Raw genomic sequence first — 21,810 nt, 5'->3', positions numbered from 1 at the left:
ACCCATGCTGGGCAGCAGAGGCATGGGAGAGAGTCGAGGGCGGAGACGTGTTTACTGCATGGAAGGTGGCAATGGTAAACCGCTTCCAGATTTTTACCCAGAAAACTCTATGGATACACTACCTGAACGATTGCAGATGGAGAGCAGGGCATTCTGGAAGAGATGTGACCATGGTGTCGCTAGGGGACGGAAACGACTTGGCATAAGACAAGACTCTCCCAAGTGCTTAGTACAGTGCTTTGCACACAGTAAGTGCTCAATAAAGTCTCACAAGTAAGTGCTCAAGTAAGTCTCACAAGCCCGCAACCTTGGTGTCATCCTCGACTCCGCTCTCTCATTCACCCCTCACATCCAAGCTGTCACCAAAACCTGCTGGTCTCGGCTCCGCAACATTGCCAAGATCCGCCCTTTCCTCTCCATCCAAACCGCTACCCTGCTCATTCAAGCTCTCATCCTATCCCGTCTGGACTACTGCACCAGCCTTCTCTATGATCTCCCATCCTCGTGTCTCTCTCCACTTCAATCCATACTTCATGCTGCTGCCCGGATTATCTTTGTCCAGAAATCCTCTGGGCATATTACTCCCCTCCTCAAAAACCTCCAATGGCTACCAATCAATCTGCGCATCAGGCAGAAACTCCTCACCCTGGGCTTCAAGGCTCTCCATCACCTCGCCCCCTCCTACCTCACCTCCCTTCTCTCCTTCTACTGCCCAGCCCGCACCCTCCGCTCCTCCACCGCTAATCTCCTCACTGTACCTCGTTCTCGCCTGTCCCGCCATCGACCCCCGGCCCACGTCATCCCCCGGGCCTGGAATGCCCTCCCTCTGCCCATCCGCCAAGCTAGCTCTCTTCCTCCCTTCAAGGCCCTGCTGAGAGCTCACCTCCTCCAGGAGGCCTTCCCAGACTGAGCCCCTTCCTTCCTCTCCCCCTCGTCCCCCTCTCCATCCCCCATCTTACCTCCTTCCCTTCCCCACAGCACCTGTATATATGTATATATGGTTGTACATATTTATTACTCTATTTATTTATTTATTTATTTTACTTGTACATTTCTATCCTATTTATTTTATTTTGTTGGTATGTTTGGTTTTGTTCTCTGTCTCCCCCTTTTAGACTGTGAGCCCACTGTTGGGTAGGGACTGTGTCTATGTGTTGCCAATTTGTACTTCCCAAGCGCTTAGTACAGTGCTCTGCACATAGTAAGTGCTCAATAAATACGATTGATTGAATAAACACAACTGAATGAATGACCCTTATGTCACCAATTCCTAATGATGTCCCTAAAATGAACGAAAATGGATTGTAAAATGTACTGAGCTGGGGTCCCAATCAGTGTAGCTAGTCATAGGTGGGGGACTGTAGTAACACAGAGCAAAAGCTGAAGTTAGAACCAGGGCCATCGAAGGCAAAGCAACATCGTAGCCAATGGAAAAACCAAAATCGAATCGAGTGTGAACTGATTAGCCAAGGATCTGGGGCTATTCTGAATGAATAGAAGTCACTCCTAATAATTCAGAAATCCCCAAAGGTGAATTTAGAGTACCTTCAGGCTGCTTTGTTCTGCTGAGCCAGACTTCCCCATTATTTATTTAAAAGCCAGTTTGAAAACCAAATCCTCCTAAATTAGACTGCAGACTTTGGAAATAAATTAACCAGGCTGAGGAGGTGGGGGTGGTTAAGAAGGCATTGAGAAAGAAGAGGGCATAGGGGAGTGGGAAGGGAAGGGAGTCAGAAGCCCTGAGCTCTGAAAACCTTCCACTGGGAACTGTCCATACTAACCCCAACACGATTATAAACTCCTGGTGGGCAAGCATTGTGTCTACCAATTCTTATTGTATGGTACTCTCTCAAGAGCTTTAGTACAGTGCTTGGCACACCTTAAGTGTCCAATAAATACCATTGATTGTTTGATGTTTATCCATTATTCAGAATATACTAGGAGGACCTGTATGTCCATTAGTAAAATGGGCCCTCTAAAAAATTAAATTTGGCTGAAACTGAATTCAAAGCCCTTCAATCAATCGATGGTACTTATTGAACACTGAGTGTCTGCAGAGCACTGTACTAAGTGCTAGGGAAAGTACAATATGATGGAGTTGGTAGGCATGATCCCTGCCCACAAGAAACTGACAGTCTACAGGGAAGGATTGACATTAAAATAGATTAGGGAAAGGGGTAGGGATAGGGATATGGATTGGTAGAGTATAAGAATATGTATATAAGTGTACATATATGTACACAAGTACATGTATGTTCATAAGTGCCATGGAGCTGGGTTGAGTATCAAAGGGCTTAAGGGGTGTAGTTGACGCAGAAAGGAGGGCGGATAGGGGAGATACAGGGCTTAACTACCACCAAGTATAGAGTGTATGAACAGAGATGGAAAGGTTTCAGCACTGGTATACAACTCTGCCCTGTTGTGCTGGTGACCGGAGAGGGAGGGAGGACGGAGGAAAGAAGGAATCTTGTGCTACAATGATCCCAACTAGCCCCCTAACTCTGTCACCGATCTAGCAGTCCATCCTTTTCTCAGGTGGTAGGCCTCCTTAGTTTCTAGTACTTTCTCATTGACTCTTTCTACATGAACCTCAGAGGGTGTCCCTTTCTTTCTGTTTCTCAACCAATGCTCCTTGGGCATCGCATAGTCCCTCCACCTCCTTTAGTTGGGAACACTTCTTACCAAAGGGGCTCACTCCTAAGTATAGGCCATGTAAGGAACAGGAGTTCAGTTCTTTAGTTATTTTTTTTGTCCATTTATCCCTGCTCTTTAGGAGCTTGCCAAGGTCTTCCTCGAGCTCAGCCCAGACAGAGGGCTGAAACTGATGGAAGCTGCCATCATGGGCTACCCGTTAATAAAAGAAAGAACAGAGCTTGGTATAAAAGAGCCTGCTGAATGGCAAATAGCTCTTACTGGCCATGGTTTCCTGGGTGACCAGATCTCAGCATTAGCAACCCCAAATGATACTAGCCTATAGAAGTCACGAAACCAACACTCAAATTCAGGAGGCAGTTTTCAGAAATGAGGCTTCGGTAAGGTTAGTATGCTGTCCGGTGGGGAATTGCATTTCAGGAAGCTTCCCAGACAGTGAAGCACCCACACTCAAATGCTCTCTCCCTCCCCCAACCACATACCAGCACTTGCACCTAGTCTGCCCTTTGTCCTGCTCAGTACCTCAGCCAAGGTCCTTTGGTCACAAGCACCTTGGCAATCACCCCCTGCTTCTGGGAATCAGAAGGACGTGGGTTCTAATCCCAGCTCTGTCACTTGTCTGCTGCGTGGCCTTGGGCAAGTCACTTAACTTGTCTGTGCCTCAGTTACCCCATCTGTAAAATGGGGATTAACACTGTGAGTCCTATGTAGGCCAGGGACTGTGTTCAACCTGACTAGCTTGCGTCCACCCCAGTGCTTAAAGCAGTGCTTGACACAAAGTAATTAACAAATACCATCATCATCACCATCCTCCCCCTCTGTGTAGATGGTTCGGGACCTTTCTCCTGAGGGCAGGGACCCTCAACATTCCTGCAGCCTCTCCACATGGGTGGGTCTCAGCTACCTGGTGACCCTCAACTCTTCTTCGATCTTTCTTCTCCTGGTTCCAGGCTGTCGGCCCCTGGTTCTAGGCTGGCCTTTACCAGGAGGTAACAATGGCTGGGCAGGAAGCATTGTTCTAGGCTTCCTGGTCTTTAGCTGACAAATGTGAAATTCATCAGTATCAGTCTCTTTAGTGCTGTCTGCTTTGCCTAGACACACACACACACACAAACACACCCAGGCAAGTGCACAAATACACACAAACCTGCATGCAAACCTGCCTTCAGTCTGAGCAACTTAAGCATAATTGTGCTTGCAATCTCCCAATACCCTGACAGGGAGCTTTCCACAGGGGTTCAGAAAGAAAAGTGAAAAAGAGAAGAAGGGGGTGATGGAGGGGGTGGGAAAAGTAGAAGAGAGAAAGAGGTGGGAGAGACTGAAGGAAAAACACCAAAGAATGTGTGCATTCCACAAAGCAGAGTTATTAGATGGGAACCTAAATCAAATTGGAGAAGAAGGAAAAAAAAGAGTTGAGGAGGGAGAGAACAGGGAAGGATGGAAAGTGAAGTGATCCAGTAAGAGGGCAAAGTGAGGAGATAAGAGAAAACTATCATGTTCGCAACTGATGATGATGATGGTATTTGTTAAGCACTTACTATGTGCAAAGCACTGTTCTGAGCATTAGGGGAATACAAGATGATCAGGTTGTCCCGTGTGGGGCTCACAGTCTTAATCCCCATTTTACAGATGAGGTAACTGAGGTTCAGAGAAGTTAAGTGACTTGCCGAAGATCACACAGCAGACATGTGGCGGAGCCGGGATTAGAACCCATGACCTCTGACTCCCAAGCCTGGGCTCTTTCCACTGAGCCACACTGCTTCTCTAGCCACGCTGGTGGACTGCATGACTGTTTGAACAGATAAAAAAGAAGCCAAATGGATATTTCTTGCTAGTTAATATTTCCAGCACTGTTTTCATTCCAATGAATGAGAAATGGACTGCTAATGTTTTTGTTCATTCATTCAATCATATTTATTGAGCGCTTACTGTGTGCAGAGCACTGCAATTCATCCTGATTCTCCTGGAAAACGCTGGATTGGGCTTGTGGAAGCCAGCTATTGTCAAGCCATAGCATAGCTTCCCTGTGTGAGCTGCCTGCTGTCGCCCTGAAGGAATTGTTCTTTTATGGACAGAGATCATGCTTGTCACCCAGGCACATGGTTTCTGCCTGGGTGACACCATGTCCAATGTTGAGGGTGACAGCACCCATCTGAGCTGAGCTGGTCACACTGCCAGGAAGAGCCCAGGATCCCAGCCAGAAGTGTGACCATGGCAGCTGGGAGAAGGAGGAGAGGCAGAAAGTTCCAGTTTACTCAGGATAAGGGCAAGTGGCCTTCACAGCGGGAGGGGAGAGGGCTCAGTACCTCCAAGGTCCAGGAGGCAGGTGAATGGCATCTGTGGCAAGAGGGAGCGGGCTTTCCTGGGCCTGGGATGCAAGTGGGCTGGAGAGAGAGTGGATACCCTCACCATACAGAGAACTCAAGCTGCCACTGCCTTGGGGATGACACCCCGCCGCTCCTCTCCTCAGAGATCAGAACCCTGGTTCCAGCCCCTCTTCAGCCCCTTCTCCCTGACCCCAAGAACTCTAAAGTCCAGTGGGGAGTCTGACCACGGATCCTCACCTCCATCTAGCACTCAAGCCTGGACCCAAACCGTGTAACAACAATGAACCCAGTATGGCGGATCCCGGCATGCGTCTCCGAGGAGGAGCGGACTCTGACTGGCAAAGGAGAACAGATTGACAATTCAGTAACAAATGGAAGGCCATGGAGGATTCACGAGTGCCTCGGGAGAGAGTATGTCAATGGGCAAAACAATAAAAGCCCAGATTGGCAGGAAACATGGGCTCAGCGCCTGGACCTGCGGACATGTGGTGGAACAGCTCAGCATTGACTGTGAGTTTTCCCTCAGGATTAGGGGGAGCGGGGAGGAAAAGCGGGCAGATGTGACGGCTCAGCCCCTTGGCCCTCCATTTCTCCAGAAACTCCTGGGAAATATGGGAATGGCAGCCAGGTCAGTGACCAGTAGCTTAGCGTGAACTGTGCTCCATCCACTCCTGGAGGGAAGGCTTCTTTTCCGCCTGAAAATCCTGCTGCCGTCATTGCTCACTCAGAAACAAGCCACTTTCTCCATGGAATTGGGCCTCCTAGACTAAAGTATATGAGCAGGATGTGAGAAGTAATGTGGCCTAGTGGAAAGAGCACAGGCCTGGAGTCAGAGGACTTGTGTTCTAACCTGCTGTGTGACTTTGGGCAAGTCACTTAACTTCTCTGTGCCTCAGTTCCCTCATCTGCAAAATGGAGTTTATAATACCCGTTCTCCCTCCTACTTAGATTGTGAACACCATGTGGAATCTGATTAGCCTGTATCTACCCCAGTGCTTAGTACAGTACTTGGCACATAGTGAGTGCTTAACAAACACCACAATTATTATTATTGTTGTTGTTAATTATTATTATAACAATAATAATAATCATAATCATGCTCATGTATCACCTATCCTAAAAAAAAATCTTCCTTGACCCCATGGCTCCCTCCAGTTATCACCCTATTTCCCTTCTACCATTTGTTGAAGGTTTATTAAAATCCACATAAAAGAAATTTTTAAAAATTTAATTCCTGGATAAATGCTGGGAAGCAGCATGAGAAGCAGTCTGGCATAATGGAAAAAGCACGGGTCTGGAAATCAGAGGACCTAAGTTCTAATCCTGGCTCTGCCACTTGTCTGCTGTGTGACCGTGGACAGGTCACTCAACTTCTCTGTGCCTCAGTTTTCTCATCTGTAAAATGGGGTTTAAGACTGTGAGCCCCACGTGGGACATGGACTGTGCCCAACCTGATTAGCTTGTTCTTATTACAGTGCCTAGCATATAGCAAGTACTTAACAAATACCATTAAAAAATAAATAGAGAACCGTCCACAATCTGAGGCCGAGGGAGTGCTGTGTGAGGGTCCTCTGACTCCCAGGCCCGTGCTCTTTCCACTACAACACGTTGCTCCTCAAAAACAGTTTGAAAGCAGTGGGGAAGAGGCCATCAGAAAGTGAACATTTGAAGACAGAGGTCAAGGAGGGAAGAAAGCAGGGTCCAGGTGAAATCCTTGACAGGAAATATAGGGACCCTGGAATAGAAAATGAATAGCATTAAACCCTTTGTTACTGTGATAATTTAAAGGAAAAGTGGTTTGGAATTGGGCTTTTTTTTATTGGTGACCCAATCAAGGAACACTATATGCTTCGTGCACTCAATATTAAAAACTTGTTATTATAGCACTATCCTGATCAAGGTCAACAGAATCAATCAAAGAGTTGCAGAATCCTAGCTTTTTTGGAGGGACACATTACCTTAGATGTATAATGGGAAGGAAAGGTGAGTAACCTTTCCTATCTGCCAGCAGTCACTTTCTAGAAACAGGGACTGTTTGGCTGCCCCTCTAATGATCCATTTGCCACTGTGGGGCATGTAACTGAGGAAGTCAAGGGGTAGGGGCAGAGATGGAAAGGAGTTTTTAGAGGTAACATGCTGTGGATTCCTAAGGACCTCCCCTGTGCCGGGAATGGAAACTTGGAAGTTTGGGGACCCTGGGGAACACCTCCAGGGATCTGAGAGCCCTCTTTACAGTAACTTCGGGGCTACTTTGACCTGAGGAAGGGCTGGCAAGGATGAACTTCCAGGGGAAGGGTGGACAATTGCAGGGCAGAGTTACTGGGGGGAAAGATGCAGTGTGTGCTCTTTTGCCCTCTGTGTCAAAATGGCAGTGGATCCGAGTTGTGGGCAATGGGTCTGATGCCTGAATGGTGGAGACTTCAAATCAGAAGTGGTTGTCTTTCAGGCTGCTGCTGTGTGACCTTAGGAAAGTCACTTCACTTCTCTGAGCCTCAGTTACCTCATCTGGAACATGGGGATTAAGACTGCGAGCCCTATGTGCGACAGGGACTGTGTCCAACCCAATTATCTTGTATCTACCCCAGGTCTCAGTACAGTGCCTGACACATAAGCGCTTGACAAATACCATCATTATTATTATTGTTATTATTAATGACTTCCCTGAGCATACCACTGTTATATCACAGGGGAGACTTCAAATAATGCCCCCCCTCCTGTCTTTCTCCAAGTGGTTCCATCAGATGACAAACATCACCATTCATTTCACCAGTTTTATTGCAGAGAAAATTCTTCCATTCAAGGCAGCTGATGATCACTTCTGCAATCACTTCCTCCCAAGCCAGATTTCCAGGCCCTTAAATAGCAGACATACTTTACACAGCTCTAGCTCCACTAGAAATGAAAGATAGACACCTGAACAGATAAACTTGTGGAATTCTGGCAGATTCAACTGACAGTGGCCACCAAAGCATGATCTGCCATATTCACATGGGACTCGGACAGAAAGGAAATGAAAAATCATGGCTCAATTCCTCCTTATTCTGAGGGCTAGTGTCGATTGACAGGAACACGCCAGTCCAGGTGGAGCAAAACCCAGGTCAGGAAGTGGGTGAGGGGGAAGAGAGGCTGGCGGCAGGGGCCGGGGATGGTGGTGGGGAGTTTCTTTATCCTTTCTCTTTCCCCTATTTTCTCACTTGGCTTAGAGTTTGGGGGCTCGGTTTTGAATGAGGTGATGTCTAAAGAATTTCTGGATCTCTCCCCAGGAATGTTCCTGTGCTGCCGCATGGGAGATGTACTTTCCACCCCACAGCAAGGGAAATGGGAAACTGGGGTTCCAGGAGGCAAAGCAGAGTGGAGAATAGGGGGGCTCAATCAGGTGCCCGGCTCCTGGGTAGGAGAGGAGCATTCCATTGTTCTTCCCGTGTTTCTTCAGCTGCTCCATTGCTTCCTCAGCAAAGGCCTTGCTATTATAATTTTTGTCATTCTCTCCCACAATGAAGAGGATGTGTCCCTGAAACTTTTCTACAGGCAGAACATTCCTAACTGCCTTTCCTTGAATCATCTCTACTGCATGATACATGCTTAGTAGTCCAAAATATTCTATTCTCATTTTCTCATTATCAGGTAGTGTTGTCTGGAAATACTGATTCTGGTATTTGTGCGCCCCTCCAAGGATGATATTTGGGCCATTGATGCAGACTAAAGCTGTGATGTGCTTCAGATGAACTGCCATGGATAGTCCAATTTCTGCACCTTTGGATATCGCGATAACCCCTATGCCTGGTCCAAGGACCTGAATATATATGGAATAGGAAGGGAGGGAGGGGACAAGCGGGAGGAAGAGGAGGGGAGAGGTGGAAGGGATTGAGGGAGAAAGGGAGGGAGGAAGAGGGATGAAGGGAGGAAGGAAGGAGAGGGAGAAAAGGAAAATAAGAGGAAGGAACATAAGCAATTCTTGTATACTTGCTCTTATGGTGCTTACGATCTAATGGGGAAGATAAACACACATAAGATGAATATTCAACGCATAAAGAAAACTTGAGAACAGGTAACTCTTAACAGTCACAAGTGGCTAAATAAATAAATTCATGTATAGTATAAATGAAATGGGAAAACATAAGAGCAGGTCAATCAGAAAATACCTCATGATGGAGGAACTGACTTTTCAGAAGATTTTAAAGTGGGGGAAAGAGTGTGGTTTGGGCAAGTTATTTAAGGGGAGTTGGGTGGTTTGTGATCGGGGAATCAGCTTGCTCCCTCCTACCTTATGTTGCTGATCTTTTACTAAAACCCAATCCTCACACTCCGCTCCTCTAACGTCAGCCTACTCTCTGTAGTTTGATCTCATCTATCCCAGCACCATCCCCTTGCCCACATCCTCTCTCTGGTCTGGAACACCCTCCCACTTCATATCTGACAGACCACTGCTCTTCCTACCTTCAAAACCCTCTTAAAATCACCTCTCTTCCAAGAGGCCTTCCCTGACTGAGCCTTCATTTCCCCCATTCGCTTGCCTCTCTGCTTCAAGTATGCCCTTGGCTGTAAAGTCAGTGATACTCAACCCAGCTCCATGGCACTTAAGTAAATATCCTGATACTCTACTATTTCCCCTAACTATAATTTATTTTACCCTGTCTCCCCCTTTAGACTGCAAGCACTCTGTGGGCAGGGAACATGCCTACCAACTCTGTTGTATTCTGCCAAGTGTTGAATACAATGCTCTGCATACAGTAAATGCTCAGTAAATATGAATGATTGACTGGGGGACTGCCAGAAGCAATGGATCAGAGACAGAGAGCCCAAAATGAAGGGTGGTTAGAAGAATTGTTTGGGCAGTTCAGATTCGTAGGCGGAAGTGTAGAAGCTTTTGTGTGTAGGAGCCATTAGAGGTTATGGAAATAGAAAGTAGTGCTTACCAATTAGCATTTTCGAAAGTGTTCCTTTGGACAAGCCTCAGAGTGCTGCTAGTGGAAATCCAGATACCAGGCCTACCTCATCCATCTCGAATTCATCCTTGCCTGCTCTAACTCTACCCGCTCTTCTGGTCAGCAACATTATTTCTCCATCCTTATTGACTCCCATACCCATTGCCCTCTTCAATTTTTTCAGATGTTTAACTCTCTCCCCAAACCCCCGTTCTCCCTGCCTCCCTCATCTTTTGCCCCTAAAGACCTGGTCACCCCTTAGGAGAAACAGCGTGGCTCAGTGGAAAGAGCACAGGCTCTGGAGTCAGAGGTCATGGGTTCAAATCCCGGCTCCGCCAATTGTCAGCTGCGTGACTTTGGGCAAGTCACTTCACTTCTCTGTGCCTCAGTCCCCTCATCTGTAAAATGGGGATTAAGACTGTGAGCCCCATGTGGGACAACCTGATCACCTTGTATACCCCCAGCGCTTAGAACAGTGCTTTGCACATAGTCAGCGCTTAACAAATACTATTATTATTATACTTTATTGAGAAAATTGAAACCATCAGGTGTGATCTCCCTAAAATCTCCCCTGCTTCTCTCTAGTACCACCCTCTTTTGACTCCTTCTTCAACTCTCCCTTCTTTCCCAGCAGTATCTCAAGAGGAGATCTCCCACCTCCTCTCAAAATCCATCCCCTCCACCTGCACCTCTGACCCCATCTCTTCACACCTTACCAAAGCACTTGCCCTCTATTTTGTTCCCTCCCTGACCACCATCTTCAACAGTTCACTCTCCAGTCACTTCTTCCCCACTGCTTTCAAACGTGTTCATGTCTCCCCTATCTTAAAAGAACCCTCCCTGACCTCATGGTTCCCTCCAGCTATCATCCCATCTCCCTCCTACCAATCCTCTCCATCTTCTTCAGAGAATTGTCTACACCCATGGCCTCCACTTCCTCTCCTCCAATTCTCTTCTCGACCCCCTCCAATCTAGCTTCCAACCCCTTCACTCCACTGAAACTGCTCTCTCAAAGGCCACCAATGACCACCTCCTTGCCAAATCCAATGGCCTCTACTCCATCCTAATCCTCCTCGACCTCTCAGCTGCTTCTGACACTGTCAACCACCCCCTTCTCCTGGAAACATTATCCAACATTTTCTTCACTGACATTGTCCTCTCCTGATCCTCCTCCTATCTCTCTGACTGCTCATTTTCAGTCTCTTTCATGGGGTCCTCTTCTGCCCCCCACCCCCTAACTGTAGGTGTTCCTCAAGGCTTTGTTCTGGATCCTCTTTTATTCTCCACCTACGCCCACTTATTCGCTCCCATGACTTCAACTACTACCTCTATGTGGAGGATTCCTAAATCTACCTCTCCAGCCCTGATCTCTCTCTTTCTGTGCAGTCTCGCATTTCCTCCTGCCTTCAGTACATCTCTACCTGGATGTCCCACCGACACCTCAAATTTAGCATGTCCAAAAGAGAACTCCTTATATTCCCACCTAAACCCTGTCCTTCCCATGACTTTCCCATCACTGTAATAATAATAATTGTGGTATTTGTTAAGAGCTTACTATGTGCCAGGCACTGTACTGAAAGCTGGGGTGGATACAAGCAAATCGGGTTGGACACAGTCCCTGTCCCGGATAATAATGATAATAATTATTATAATATATGGTATTTGTTAAGTGCTATCTATGTGCCAGGTACTGTTCTAAACGCTGGAGTAGATACAAGGTAATCGGGCTAGCCACAGTCCATGTCCCACATGGGGCTCACAGTCTTCATCGCCATTTTCTAAGAGAAGCAGCATGGCTCAGTGGAAAGAACACGGATTTGGGAGTCAGAGGTCATGGGTTCGAATCCTGGCTCTGCCAATTGTCAGCTGTGTGACTTTGGGCAAGTCACTTAACTTCTCTGTGCCTCAGTTACCTCATCTGTAAAATGGGGGGTTAACCCATGTGGAACAACCTGATCACCTTATATCCTCCCCGGTGCTTAGTACAGTGCTTTGCACACAGTAAGTGCTTAACAAATACCATTATTATTATTATTATTTCCAGATGAGGTAACCGAGGCCCAGAGAAATTAAGTGACTTGCCCAAGACCACCAGCAGACAAGTGGCAGATCCGGGATTAGAACCTATGACCCTCTGACTTCCAGGCCCATGCTGTATCCATTACACCATGCTACTTCCCAACCCTGTCTCACAAGCCTGTAAGCTTGGCATTATCCTTAACTCAACTATCTCATTCAACCCACATATTCGATCTTCCATCAAATCCTATCAGTTCTACCTTCACAACATCACTGAAATCCACCCTTTTCTCCCCATCCAAACTGCTGCCACGTTAATCCAAGCACTTATCCTCTACTGCCTTGATTACAGCGTCAGCCTCCTGGCTGACCCCCCTGCCTCCTGATTCTCCCCAATTCAGTCTGTACTTCACTCTTCTGCCGGGACCATTTTTCTACAAAAAACATTCAGTCCATGTTTCCCCATCCCCAAAAATTTCCAATGGTTGCCCATCCACCTCCACATCAAACAGAAACTGCTTAATACCAACTTTAATGCACTCAATCCCCTTGCCCCCTTCTACCTTTCCTCCCTGATTTCCTACTCCAACCCAGCCTGCATACATCTCACCTCTAGTGCCAACCTATTCACAGTACCTCAATATCATCTATCTCCCCACCAACCCCTCACCCACATCCTGCCTCTGGCCTACAACACCTTCACTTTTCATATTGGAGAGATGATCACACTCCCCACCTTCAAAGCCTTATTAAAAGCATATCTCCACCAAGAGGCCTTCCCTAAGCCCTCATTTCCTTGTCTCCCACTTCCTTCTGCGTTGCCTTTACACTTAGATTTGCACCCTTTTTTCAGCCCTCCCTCAGCCCCACAGCTCTCATCTACATATCTGTAATATATTTATTTATATTAATGTCTGTCTCCCCTTCTAGACTGTAAGCTCATTGTGGGCAGGGAACATGTCCACCAACTCTATTATATCGTACTCTCCCAAACCCCTAGTACAGTGCTCTGCATATAGTAAGTGCTCAATATGATTGATCGATTGATACAAAACCATCTGGAAATACCCAGGTTATTTGGATCTTGGTAAAAATTGACCAGTGGGTTCAAAATCAGTGTTTCCCTTAGCCACCATAATATGAGAAGGAATCTCTCTTGTCCATCATTTCATATTCTGGATATTCAAAGAACCATGACCCCCGTTTTCGTTTGCCCTAAAACTGGGGTGTTCATTCCACAGAGGGAACATGTGCTCCAGGCAAAGATAGAAGACTAAGAATCAAGGTTTCTCTGCTAAAAATGTCTTTATGACTTTGAGAAAAATAATCATAATTTTTTAATGTTTTTTTAAGAGGAGGACTGGATGACATTCTGCCTCTGCCACTCCACTCCAATAACAAGACCAATCAATCAATCAAAAAACATTGGCCTTTTCACTGATTTTCAATCTTTTCACCATTCATTGACTCCAATCCACAAAATATAGACCTGGAAAGAACCACCAGAGTGAGAGATAATAAAAGTGAGATTAATGTGGCCTGGATAGAGTAAAATCTTAGTAAGAGCCTATTAAGTTTGGCTAGTATTGTAATGGACACTCAATATGGACAAAAAAAGGTGTGTGCTATAAGAATGCTTTTTTTCCAGTTGCCTGAAGAATAAATTAGAGTCACAGGACAAAAGCTCAAAAAGATCTATAAATCAATCGATCAATCAGTGGTATGTATTGAGTGCTTACTGTGTGCAGAGCACTGTACTAAGCCCTAAGACTTTGTAATCAGTTTGGCAAGAGGGGTATTAATCCAAATGTAAGTGAAAAATACCATGGGATGTTTCAGGAGCAAATTGGTAGCTTCTTCAAAGTACTCCAAATCCACCTCTAAAGCGTCTTTGGGTAGGTCTTCATAACCAAAGTAGGCCAAAGCCAGCACGGTAAAGCCACGACTGGCCAAGAGACTGGCCCGGAATTCAACCAGACCACCAATACCACCAAACATGTCAATTATCCCTGGGAAAGGGCCCTTTCCTGGGGAAAACAAGAAAGAGAAAGGCAAAAGTCAATTAATCAACCAATCAATGGTATTGATTGAACACTTATTGGGTATACTATACTGTGTTTACCTCTTGGCAGAGGTTAGCTGATAGTAGACACGATCCTTGCCCACAAGGAGCTTACAGTCTAGAGGGAGAGATAGACATTAAAATAATAATAACAATGGTATTTGTTAAGTGGTTGCTATGTGCCATGCACTGTTCTAAGCGCTGGGTAGATACACGGTAATGAGGTTGTCCCACGTGGGGCTCATGGTCTTCATCCCCATTTTACAGATAAGGTAACTGAGGCACAGAGAAGTAACTTGCCCAAAGGATAATGCCAAGCGTAAGGGCTAGTGAGACAGGAAGGATAGACTGTGAGCCCGCTGTTGGGTAGGGACCGTCTCTATATGTTGCCAATTTGAACTTCCCAAGTGCTTAGTACAGTGCTCTGCACACAGTAAGCGCTCAATAAATACGATTGAATGAATGAATGAATGAATGGTGCGGTCTACAGCGAGGGGAAAATCAGGAAAGCCAAGCTCAGTCAGGCAAAGCCTCTTGAAGGAGATGTGATTTTAGTAGGGCTTGGATGTATGATGGGGTGAGCTGGTGGAAGGTCTTGAAGCCAACTCTGAGGAGTTTTTGCTTGATGCAGGAGATGGGTAGTGAGTGGAGGTATTTGAGGAGTTTGAAGGTAACTAGGCACCAGGGCCAGACTAAAGCAGGGGCTTAGGGCTGAAACCCCGGGCCTTGGGTTAGAGGAAGGGAAGCCCAGAGTTGGCTTCAGATGATAATCTCTGTCCTCCAGACCCCAGCAAGATGGAAGCCTCTTGGGACATTCTAAGATGGCACCAGTACCAGTCTACCTAAGATGGCAGCTGCACATGCCCAATGTCAGAGGGGATGGAGTGGTGCTGGAGCTGACTTTTCATCCCTGTCATCCCTCCCACTTCCTCTGACATTGTGGAAGCAGAGCAGCAATCTTAAGAAGATTTCATTTCTCCAACAACTCTCCGCTCCTTCCCTTCCCTTCTCTAACATCCCCATCCCTGCCGCTCCCCAAGCCAGACATAAAAATGGTTACAGCATGGCCTGAAGAGCAGCATGGACTACTGGAAGGAGCCCGGGCCTAAGAATCAGAGGATCAGGCCTCCAATCCCACCCACCACGCGACCCTGGGAAGGCCACCCAATCTTTCTGTGCCCTAGGCTCCCCAACTACAAAATGGGGACTCAACGCCAACTCCTCCTCCTCCCCTGACTGAGAGCCCAATAAGGGGCAGGGCCGGTGTCTGCCCCAACCATCCCGTATCCACCCCCAGAGCGTCTGTTAGTAAGAACAAAGAAAGGTGGGGACTAGAAAGTTAGAAAAGAGAAAGGAGGCAGAGAAGGAGTGGACAAAGGGACTCTGGGTTCACAGCTGGCTAAACTCCATCCATCTATCAACCTGTGGTATTTATTGAGCACTTACTGTGTGCAGGGCACTTGGGAGAGTCCAATACAACAGAGTTGGTAGACATTATCCCTGCCCTCAAGGAGCCTACAAAGTCAGTCTCTTTGGTCCTAACAAAGGACTTACTCCTCACCCTCGGCTTCAAGGCTCTCCATCACCTCGCCCCCTCCTACCTCACCTCCCTTCTCTCCTTCTACAGCCCAGCCCGCACCCTCCGCTCCTCTGCCGCTAATCTCCTCACCATGCCTCGTTCTCGCCTGTCCCGCCGTCGACCCCCGGCCCACGTCATCCCCCTGGCCTGGAATGCCCTCCCTCCCAACATCTGCCAAGCTAGCTCTCTTCCTCCCTTCAAGGCCCTACTGAGAGCTCACCTCCTCCAGGAGGCCTTTCCAGACTGAGCCCCCTCCTTCCTCCCCCTCCTTGTCCCCCTCTCCATCCCCCCATCTTACCTCCTTCCCTTCCCCACAGCACCTGTATATATGTATATATGTTTGTACATAGTTATTACTCTATTTATTTTACTTGTACATATCTATTCTATTTATTTTATTTTATTAATATGTTTGGTTTTGTTCTCTGTCTCCCCCTTCTAGACTGTGAACCCACTGTTGGGTAGGGACTGTCTCTATATGTTGCCAACTTGTACTTCCCAAGCGCTTAGTACAGTGCTCTGCACACAGAGCAATAAATATGATTGATTTATTGATTGACTTCACCAGATCCAACAATTTCCTCCCAATCAACAGTATTTATTTAATAATACTACTACTAATAATAATGATGGTATTTGTTAAGTGCTTACTATGTGCCAAGCACTGTTCTAAGCTCTGGGATAGGTACAAGGTTATCAGGTTGTCCCACGTGGGGCTCACAGTCTTAATCCCCATTTTACAGATGAGGTAACTGAGGCACAGAGAAGTTAAGTGACTTGCCCAAAATCACACAGCAGATAAGTGGTGGAGTCAGGATTAGAACCCATGACCTCTGACTCCCAAGCCTGTGCTCTTTCCACTAAGCTTTGCTGCTTCCCTGCACGCTGCATTTCCCCTCATGGCCCAAAGCTCAACCCTGACTCTGGCTAATTGCTGCAGCTCCTAGCAAGAATAATGTAAAATAAAATGACCTGAAAGGCTCTTCTGTCTTGGAAGGAGGGTACAATTTGTGCATTTTTCCAATTATGTTGTGTTCTAAATTTCATGTAAAGAGGGGAAGGCAGAGAAAGTCAGAATCAGTGTAATGATCAGAGAATTGTAATAATCAAAATCACATGCATAATCATCCCTAGGTGCCAAGCACTGGCTAGATACAATTCAATCCCCTCCGACAAGGTTCCTTTCCCACCTGGAGCTCAGAGGCCAAGGGGGAGGGAGAACTGGCATTTAATCCCCATTTTACAGGTGAGGAAACAAGCGCAGAGAGGTTAAGTGACTTGTCCATGGTCTAATTGTATGGCATCTACCCCAGAATTTAGTACAGAGTTTGACATTGTAAGTGCTTAAGAAATACCACAATTATTACTCTTATTATGATTATTATTACGTTGGGCTCTGACCAGACTTAGACTAGGGTGCACCCGGATGGGTTGCATGGAGACCCCAAAATCCGATTTAAGCCGAAACGCTGCTGTAGCGTGCCAGCACTGCTCTCTAGACTGTGAGCCCATTGTTGGGTAGGGACCATCTCTATATGTTGCTGACTTGTACTTCCCAAGTGCTTAGTACAGTGCTCTGCACACAGTAAGTGCTCAATGAATACGATTGAATGACTAGGCAAAGCCCAGTCCTGTTCAAACACTGACTAAACACCCAATGGGAAAATAAGGCAAAAGACAGCCACTGAAGACAAGCTGATTGCACCTGGCTTTCTTCTCACCTGGAGGGAGGAAGAGGGCCCCCCGTACTCTTCCTTCCCTGATCTGGATCCGCTTTACACCTGCACCTGCGTACCACCGTTCCACAGTCGTGCTGATCAAGGGCTGATCCTCTACTGAGAAATCTAAGACAGCTGAATTATACACCTCCAGCTTCACATAGTAAGGGGTGTTTATCACATCCCGTTTCATCAGCCTGGAAAAGACTTTTTGGGGTTTCAGGGTCCAGAAGAGGCCCATGGGATGGACACCCACATAATCACCGCCAAGAGCAGAGGCTTTCTCCAGGTCCACCTCACCGGCCTCGCTGGCCCGGTAGAAGGCTCTGGACTGAAAGAGTAGCCCCTTCTCATTGATCAGAGATGCGCGGAAGGTTACCAACTGAGAGGGATGAAGGCCTGTAAGCTGGATCTGCAATGGCTCATCCACGAGGGCTGATTGAGGGGTGACCGTTAACTGCAACATCACCAAGGCTCGGATCGGGGGAACTGGTTCCCTTCAACTTTCAGCCAAACTTCAGCAAACTTCAGGACCTAAAAAGAGAAACAGGAAAAGGAATTTGAAGCTCCAACTGACTCAAGGAAAGGGACAGACATATGTCTACAATGTCAAGCAATTCCCAAGAATCGTTTGAACCCCACCCAAAATGTTTTTGTTCACCACTCTCTTAGCGTAGTGGAAAGAGCATGGACCTGGCAGTCAGAGGTCGTGGGTTCTCATCCCAGCTCCTCCACTTGCCTTCTGTGGGACCTGGGGCAAGTCACTTCACTTCTCTGGACATCAGCTTCCTCATCTAGAAAATGGGCATCAAATACTGTGAGTCCTAAGTGGAATAGGGGACTGTTTCTCTCCTGATGATCTTGTACCTACCCCCTGGCACTTAGTAGAGTTCCTGGAACATAGGAAGTGCTTAACAAGTACCACAGTCATTTTTACTGTTAGTAGTATTATTATTATTCCAAACTGCCGATATGCTTGTCTAACTAGACCAAAGAGAGTGTTTCAAATAAGACCCTGGGAAGCTCACCTAAGAGATTCATTGGTCAAGTCAGCATAGGGTACAACTTATTTTCACTTGAAAAAAAAATACAGAAAGCCCTCATTCGGTAAAGACACAGACATAAATATTTTTTTTTTTGCCTCTGAACCTAATGGGGAATTTGCTGTAGGATTTTTTTTTGTAAGTTACCAATCAGTAGAGTAAAACAGTAGTAATAATCACGATTATTATGGTTTCAGTTAAGCACAGTGCCAGGCACTGTATTAAGCACTGGGGTGGATACAAGTAAATTGTGTTGGACACAGTCCCTATCCCATGTGGGACTCACAGTCTCAATCCTCGTTTTACAGATGAGGTAGCTGAGGCCCAGAGAAGCGAAGTGACTTGCCCAAGGTCCCACAGCAGAAGAGTGGCAGAGCAAGGATTAGAACAATTTATCTTCTGCCTCCCAGGTCTGTGCTCTAGCCGTTATGCCATGCTGCTTCTCATAGGTTGAGGTGAAGGGGAGTTTTTCTATGACTGAGCGAGGGTTTCAAAGATCACAAGGGAAAGGAGATCTGGGAGGGGAGGGTGGTGGATGAGTAGAATGAGGGTGGGGATACAAGGAATAGGTGTGAACTGACAGAGGGGATTGTGAGAGGAGTGGGACTTAATATAGGGGTAATGGAAAATAATAGCAGTGAGGAGAGGGGCTTGAGGAGAGGGAAAGGTCATGGGCAAACAGACCATGATTCCTATGGGATTCAGCTGTGGCTCAATTTTCAACATCCTAAAAGTTGAAAAGATTACAGCTTCTGAATCCCAGGTCTCTTCCAGGAGCAAAGCAATCCGCTCTGATCTCTGGGCTCTTTCTGACAATGTGGAGAGTCCTTGCCACTCAAGGAGGTAATCGCTGACTCCAGCCCAGCCCTGATGGTGGGGGCTGAGTGGCTATGAGGTCCTGCAGCTTCTGAATCCCCACTCCATCCGCCACGGCTGAAGACCCCTTTCGGCTTGGTTGGGACTCAGCCATGTGGGGCATTTTGCTTGGAGGTTTAACTGGATGGTGCTGTTTTGGCATGATGCTGGGCACTTTAAAAATCCCCCACTCCGTTCCGGGAGAGGAGGGGCATGCAGCTACGGTGATCTCTGTGTAGCTCGGAGGGGTCTCGCCCAAATGAGCGGGTTGCTTAGAGGGAGTTGGCTAGGAGTTTGTTGGCCATCCACCAGTCCTCTAATCTGGGAGCAGTTTGTAATGAGTCACATGTTCTCCCCAGGAGTTCCACAATTTCCCTGTCCAGTCCCTTCGTAACACTCCAGTGGACACCAACCAGTCCTGGCATTTTCTTTATATCTAGTTTATCGATGCGGTCTAAAGCTTCCTGGATGGTCACCACCGCCTGATCTAGTTGTTCTGACCTGTCTATTCCCAAAAAACAGCTTGGATGTGGAAATTTTTCTAGAATCTTCTTCAACTAAGACAGGAGAAAGGAATTCATTGAGCCTCTCTGCTACCTCCTTTTCAGCCCCAGTGCACGTTTTACTCCATGGTTGTCTAGTAGTTTTCCCTGATTTCCTGTTTGGCTTCATAGTAGTAGTGGTGGTAGTAGTAGTACAAAGAGTCGTAGTCAAAGTCATAGTCACAGTAGTAGTAGTATTTATTGAGCGCCCCTGTGGTGTGGTGCACTGGGGAGTATGTTCCTTGCCCACAGGGAGCTTAAACTCTAACACCCTTCCTGCTTTTGACTGAATCTTTTGTTATTAGCTTGGGCATTCTTTGTAGAGCAGTCTTCGAACTGCTTTTTGTACCCCCTCCTCCCCCACAATATGCTGTTTGCACTGACCTGGCTCTCTTCTTGAACTTTTCTGTTTTCACTCATGTGAGCTTTCTGTTTTTTAGAGGATGCTCTTTTCCTTCTGATAATGGAGATTACGGAAGTAACCCAGAAAGCTCATCCATTACATTTCTTCGGTGTTTCGCGTCAAAGAAAAGGCCATGCCATTAACTCCCTCAGTGCATGTAGATTTCTGTATAAATACCAACAGTCCCTGAGGCTTTGTCACTTTTCAGGTCTTCGACAGTAGTAGTGCGTTTCTCAAAAGTTGAAGTTAAATCCGGGTCATCCCATTTTAGGCAGTTTTCTATTCTTTGTAGGACTCCGTCCTGGACGGTGGCAGATTACGGTGGCAGATCCTTTCAGAAAATCATGAAAATGTGTTTGCTATTGTGGTAGGATCTTTTTTCCGTCTAGGTCACCAGCTCAGCTATCTGCACTCTTTAAAGGTCTGGGATAGTATGTGTAGGAGCATATAATATCTTTAGTGAAAAATAAAAGGCCTTGATTTAATGGCAGTCAGCATGGACTAAGCAGAAATTAAGTCCAAATACATGCAAGACCATTTCCCAGAGGAAAATTCCAGGAATGGATCGTTAGTGACATTATTCCTTTAAAATTTACACTGTGGCAATGCGATGTCATGGGGGGGGGGGGGGAATTAGCATAGAGTTCCATGTTTAGAAATAAAATTAACAAGTGAGAGGGTATTTACTAGACACAGGATGAATAGAAAATAATGTGGCCAGAACTGTGAGTTTCACCTTAGCCTTGTCAGTTTCACGTGCACTCATAGGTGAATTTCACCATCAGTGTTGTCTTCTTCGAATATGAAGGAGGCCGTCCTTCATTTTTCAAGAAGAAACTGATATGCTAAGAGGTAGATATTGATAGATTGATAGCTAGGTAGATGATAGATAAGTGAGAGAGAGAGAGGGAATAAGTGTGCTGATTCTGAGGGAATTGGAAAAGACTATTGGAGGAGGTTAAAATGGAGAAGGACAGTTCTACAAAGAGAATGGGAGGTTCTGGGAGATTCGAGATGATATGATTGTATGTAATGAGTGAATGAAAAACTATAAAGCTTTTGATTTTATTTCAACCGCATTTGAGGTTTGATTGTTCTGTCTTCCAAATTATTCTCCCAAACAGCATATTCAAAATGTCTATAATTTTTAAGTCATAGCTTAGAGCTTTAGGCCTAAAGCTTAATTACATGCTATATCATCCAAAGCTTTGTACAAGCTAATGAACATATATCTCTGAAAACTTAAAATTCTTCAGCTTTTTAGCATCTTGAACTGAATAAACTTAAATTTGCTCACATTAACATTCCTGTAGAGCAATACATGCTAACAAAACTAGTTCCCCCTGCATACTTTTCGTACATATTTAAAATTCCCATGAGAAGCAGTGTGGCCTAGTGGACAGTGCCCAGGTCTGGGAGTCTGGAGACCTAGGTTATAATCCCAGTTCTGCCACTTGCCTGCTCTGTGACCTTGGACGAATCACTTAACTTCTCTATGTCTCAGTTTCCTCATCTGTAAAATGGAAATTCAATACCTGTTCTCCCTCCTACTTAGACCTTGAGTCCTGTTTGGGACAGGGACTGTGTCCAGTCTGGTTTTCTTGTATCTACCCGAGCACCTTACTAAGTGCTCGGGCACATAATAAGGTCTTGATATTTGATAGTTTTTATTTTGGGAAGCATCT

At 46.3% G+C, this 21,810-nt stretch overlaps 1 protein-coding gene across 8 annotated transcripts in view; it reads right to left on the bottom strand.

Moving 5' to 3' along the window:
* The window catches only part of BAAT (bile acid-CoA:amino acid N-acyltransferase), a 59,730-nt gene that overhangs the window by 37,168 nt on the left and 752 nt on the right, over nt 1-21,810 (bottom strand). For 6 of the 8 annotated variants that reach the window (XR_005456614.1, XM_038769822.1, XM_038769824.1 and 3 more), the window contains exons 2-3: nt 17,286-17,816; nt 13,748-13,950 (exon numbers count right to left, since the gene is read on the bottom strand). Coding sequence is in view for 7 of the 8 variants with exons in the window: in XM_038769822.1 (XP_038625750.1) it covers nt 13,748-13,950; nt 17,286-17,748 (666 nt within the window). In the remaining variant the exon portion in view is untranslated. Of the gene's footprint in view, nt 1-7,736; nt 8,773-13,747; nt 13,951-17,285; nt 17,817-20,106; nt 20,455-21,810 lie in introns of those variants that run through there. The other 2 variants (XM_038769821.1, XM_038769820.1) reach the window with 2 other exon arrangements.

This window comes from Tachyglossus aculeatus, chromosome X4 (genome assembly GCF_015852505.1).
Source record: "Tachyglossus aculeatus isolate mTacAcu1 chromosome X4, mTacAcu1.pri, whole genome shotgun sequence".
NCBI lineage: Eukaryota > Metazoa > Chordata > Mammalia > Monotremata > Tachyglossidae > Tachyglossus > Tachyglossus aculeatus.
The sequence above is the reverse complement of the archived record's forward strand: the minus strand, read 5'-3'. Positions and strand labels throughout refer to the sequence as shown.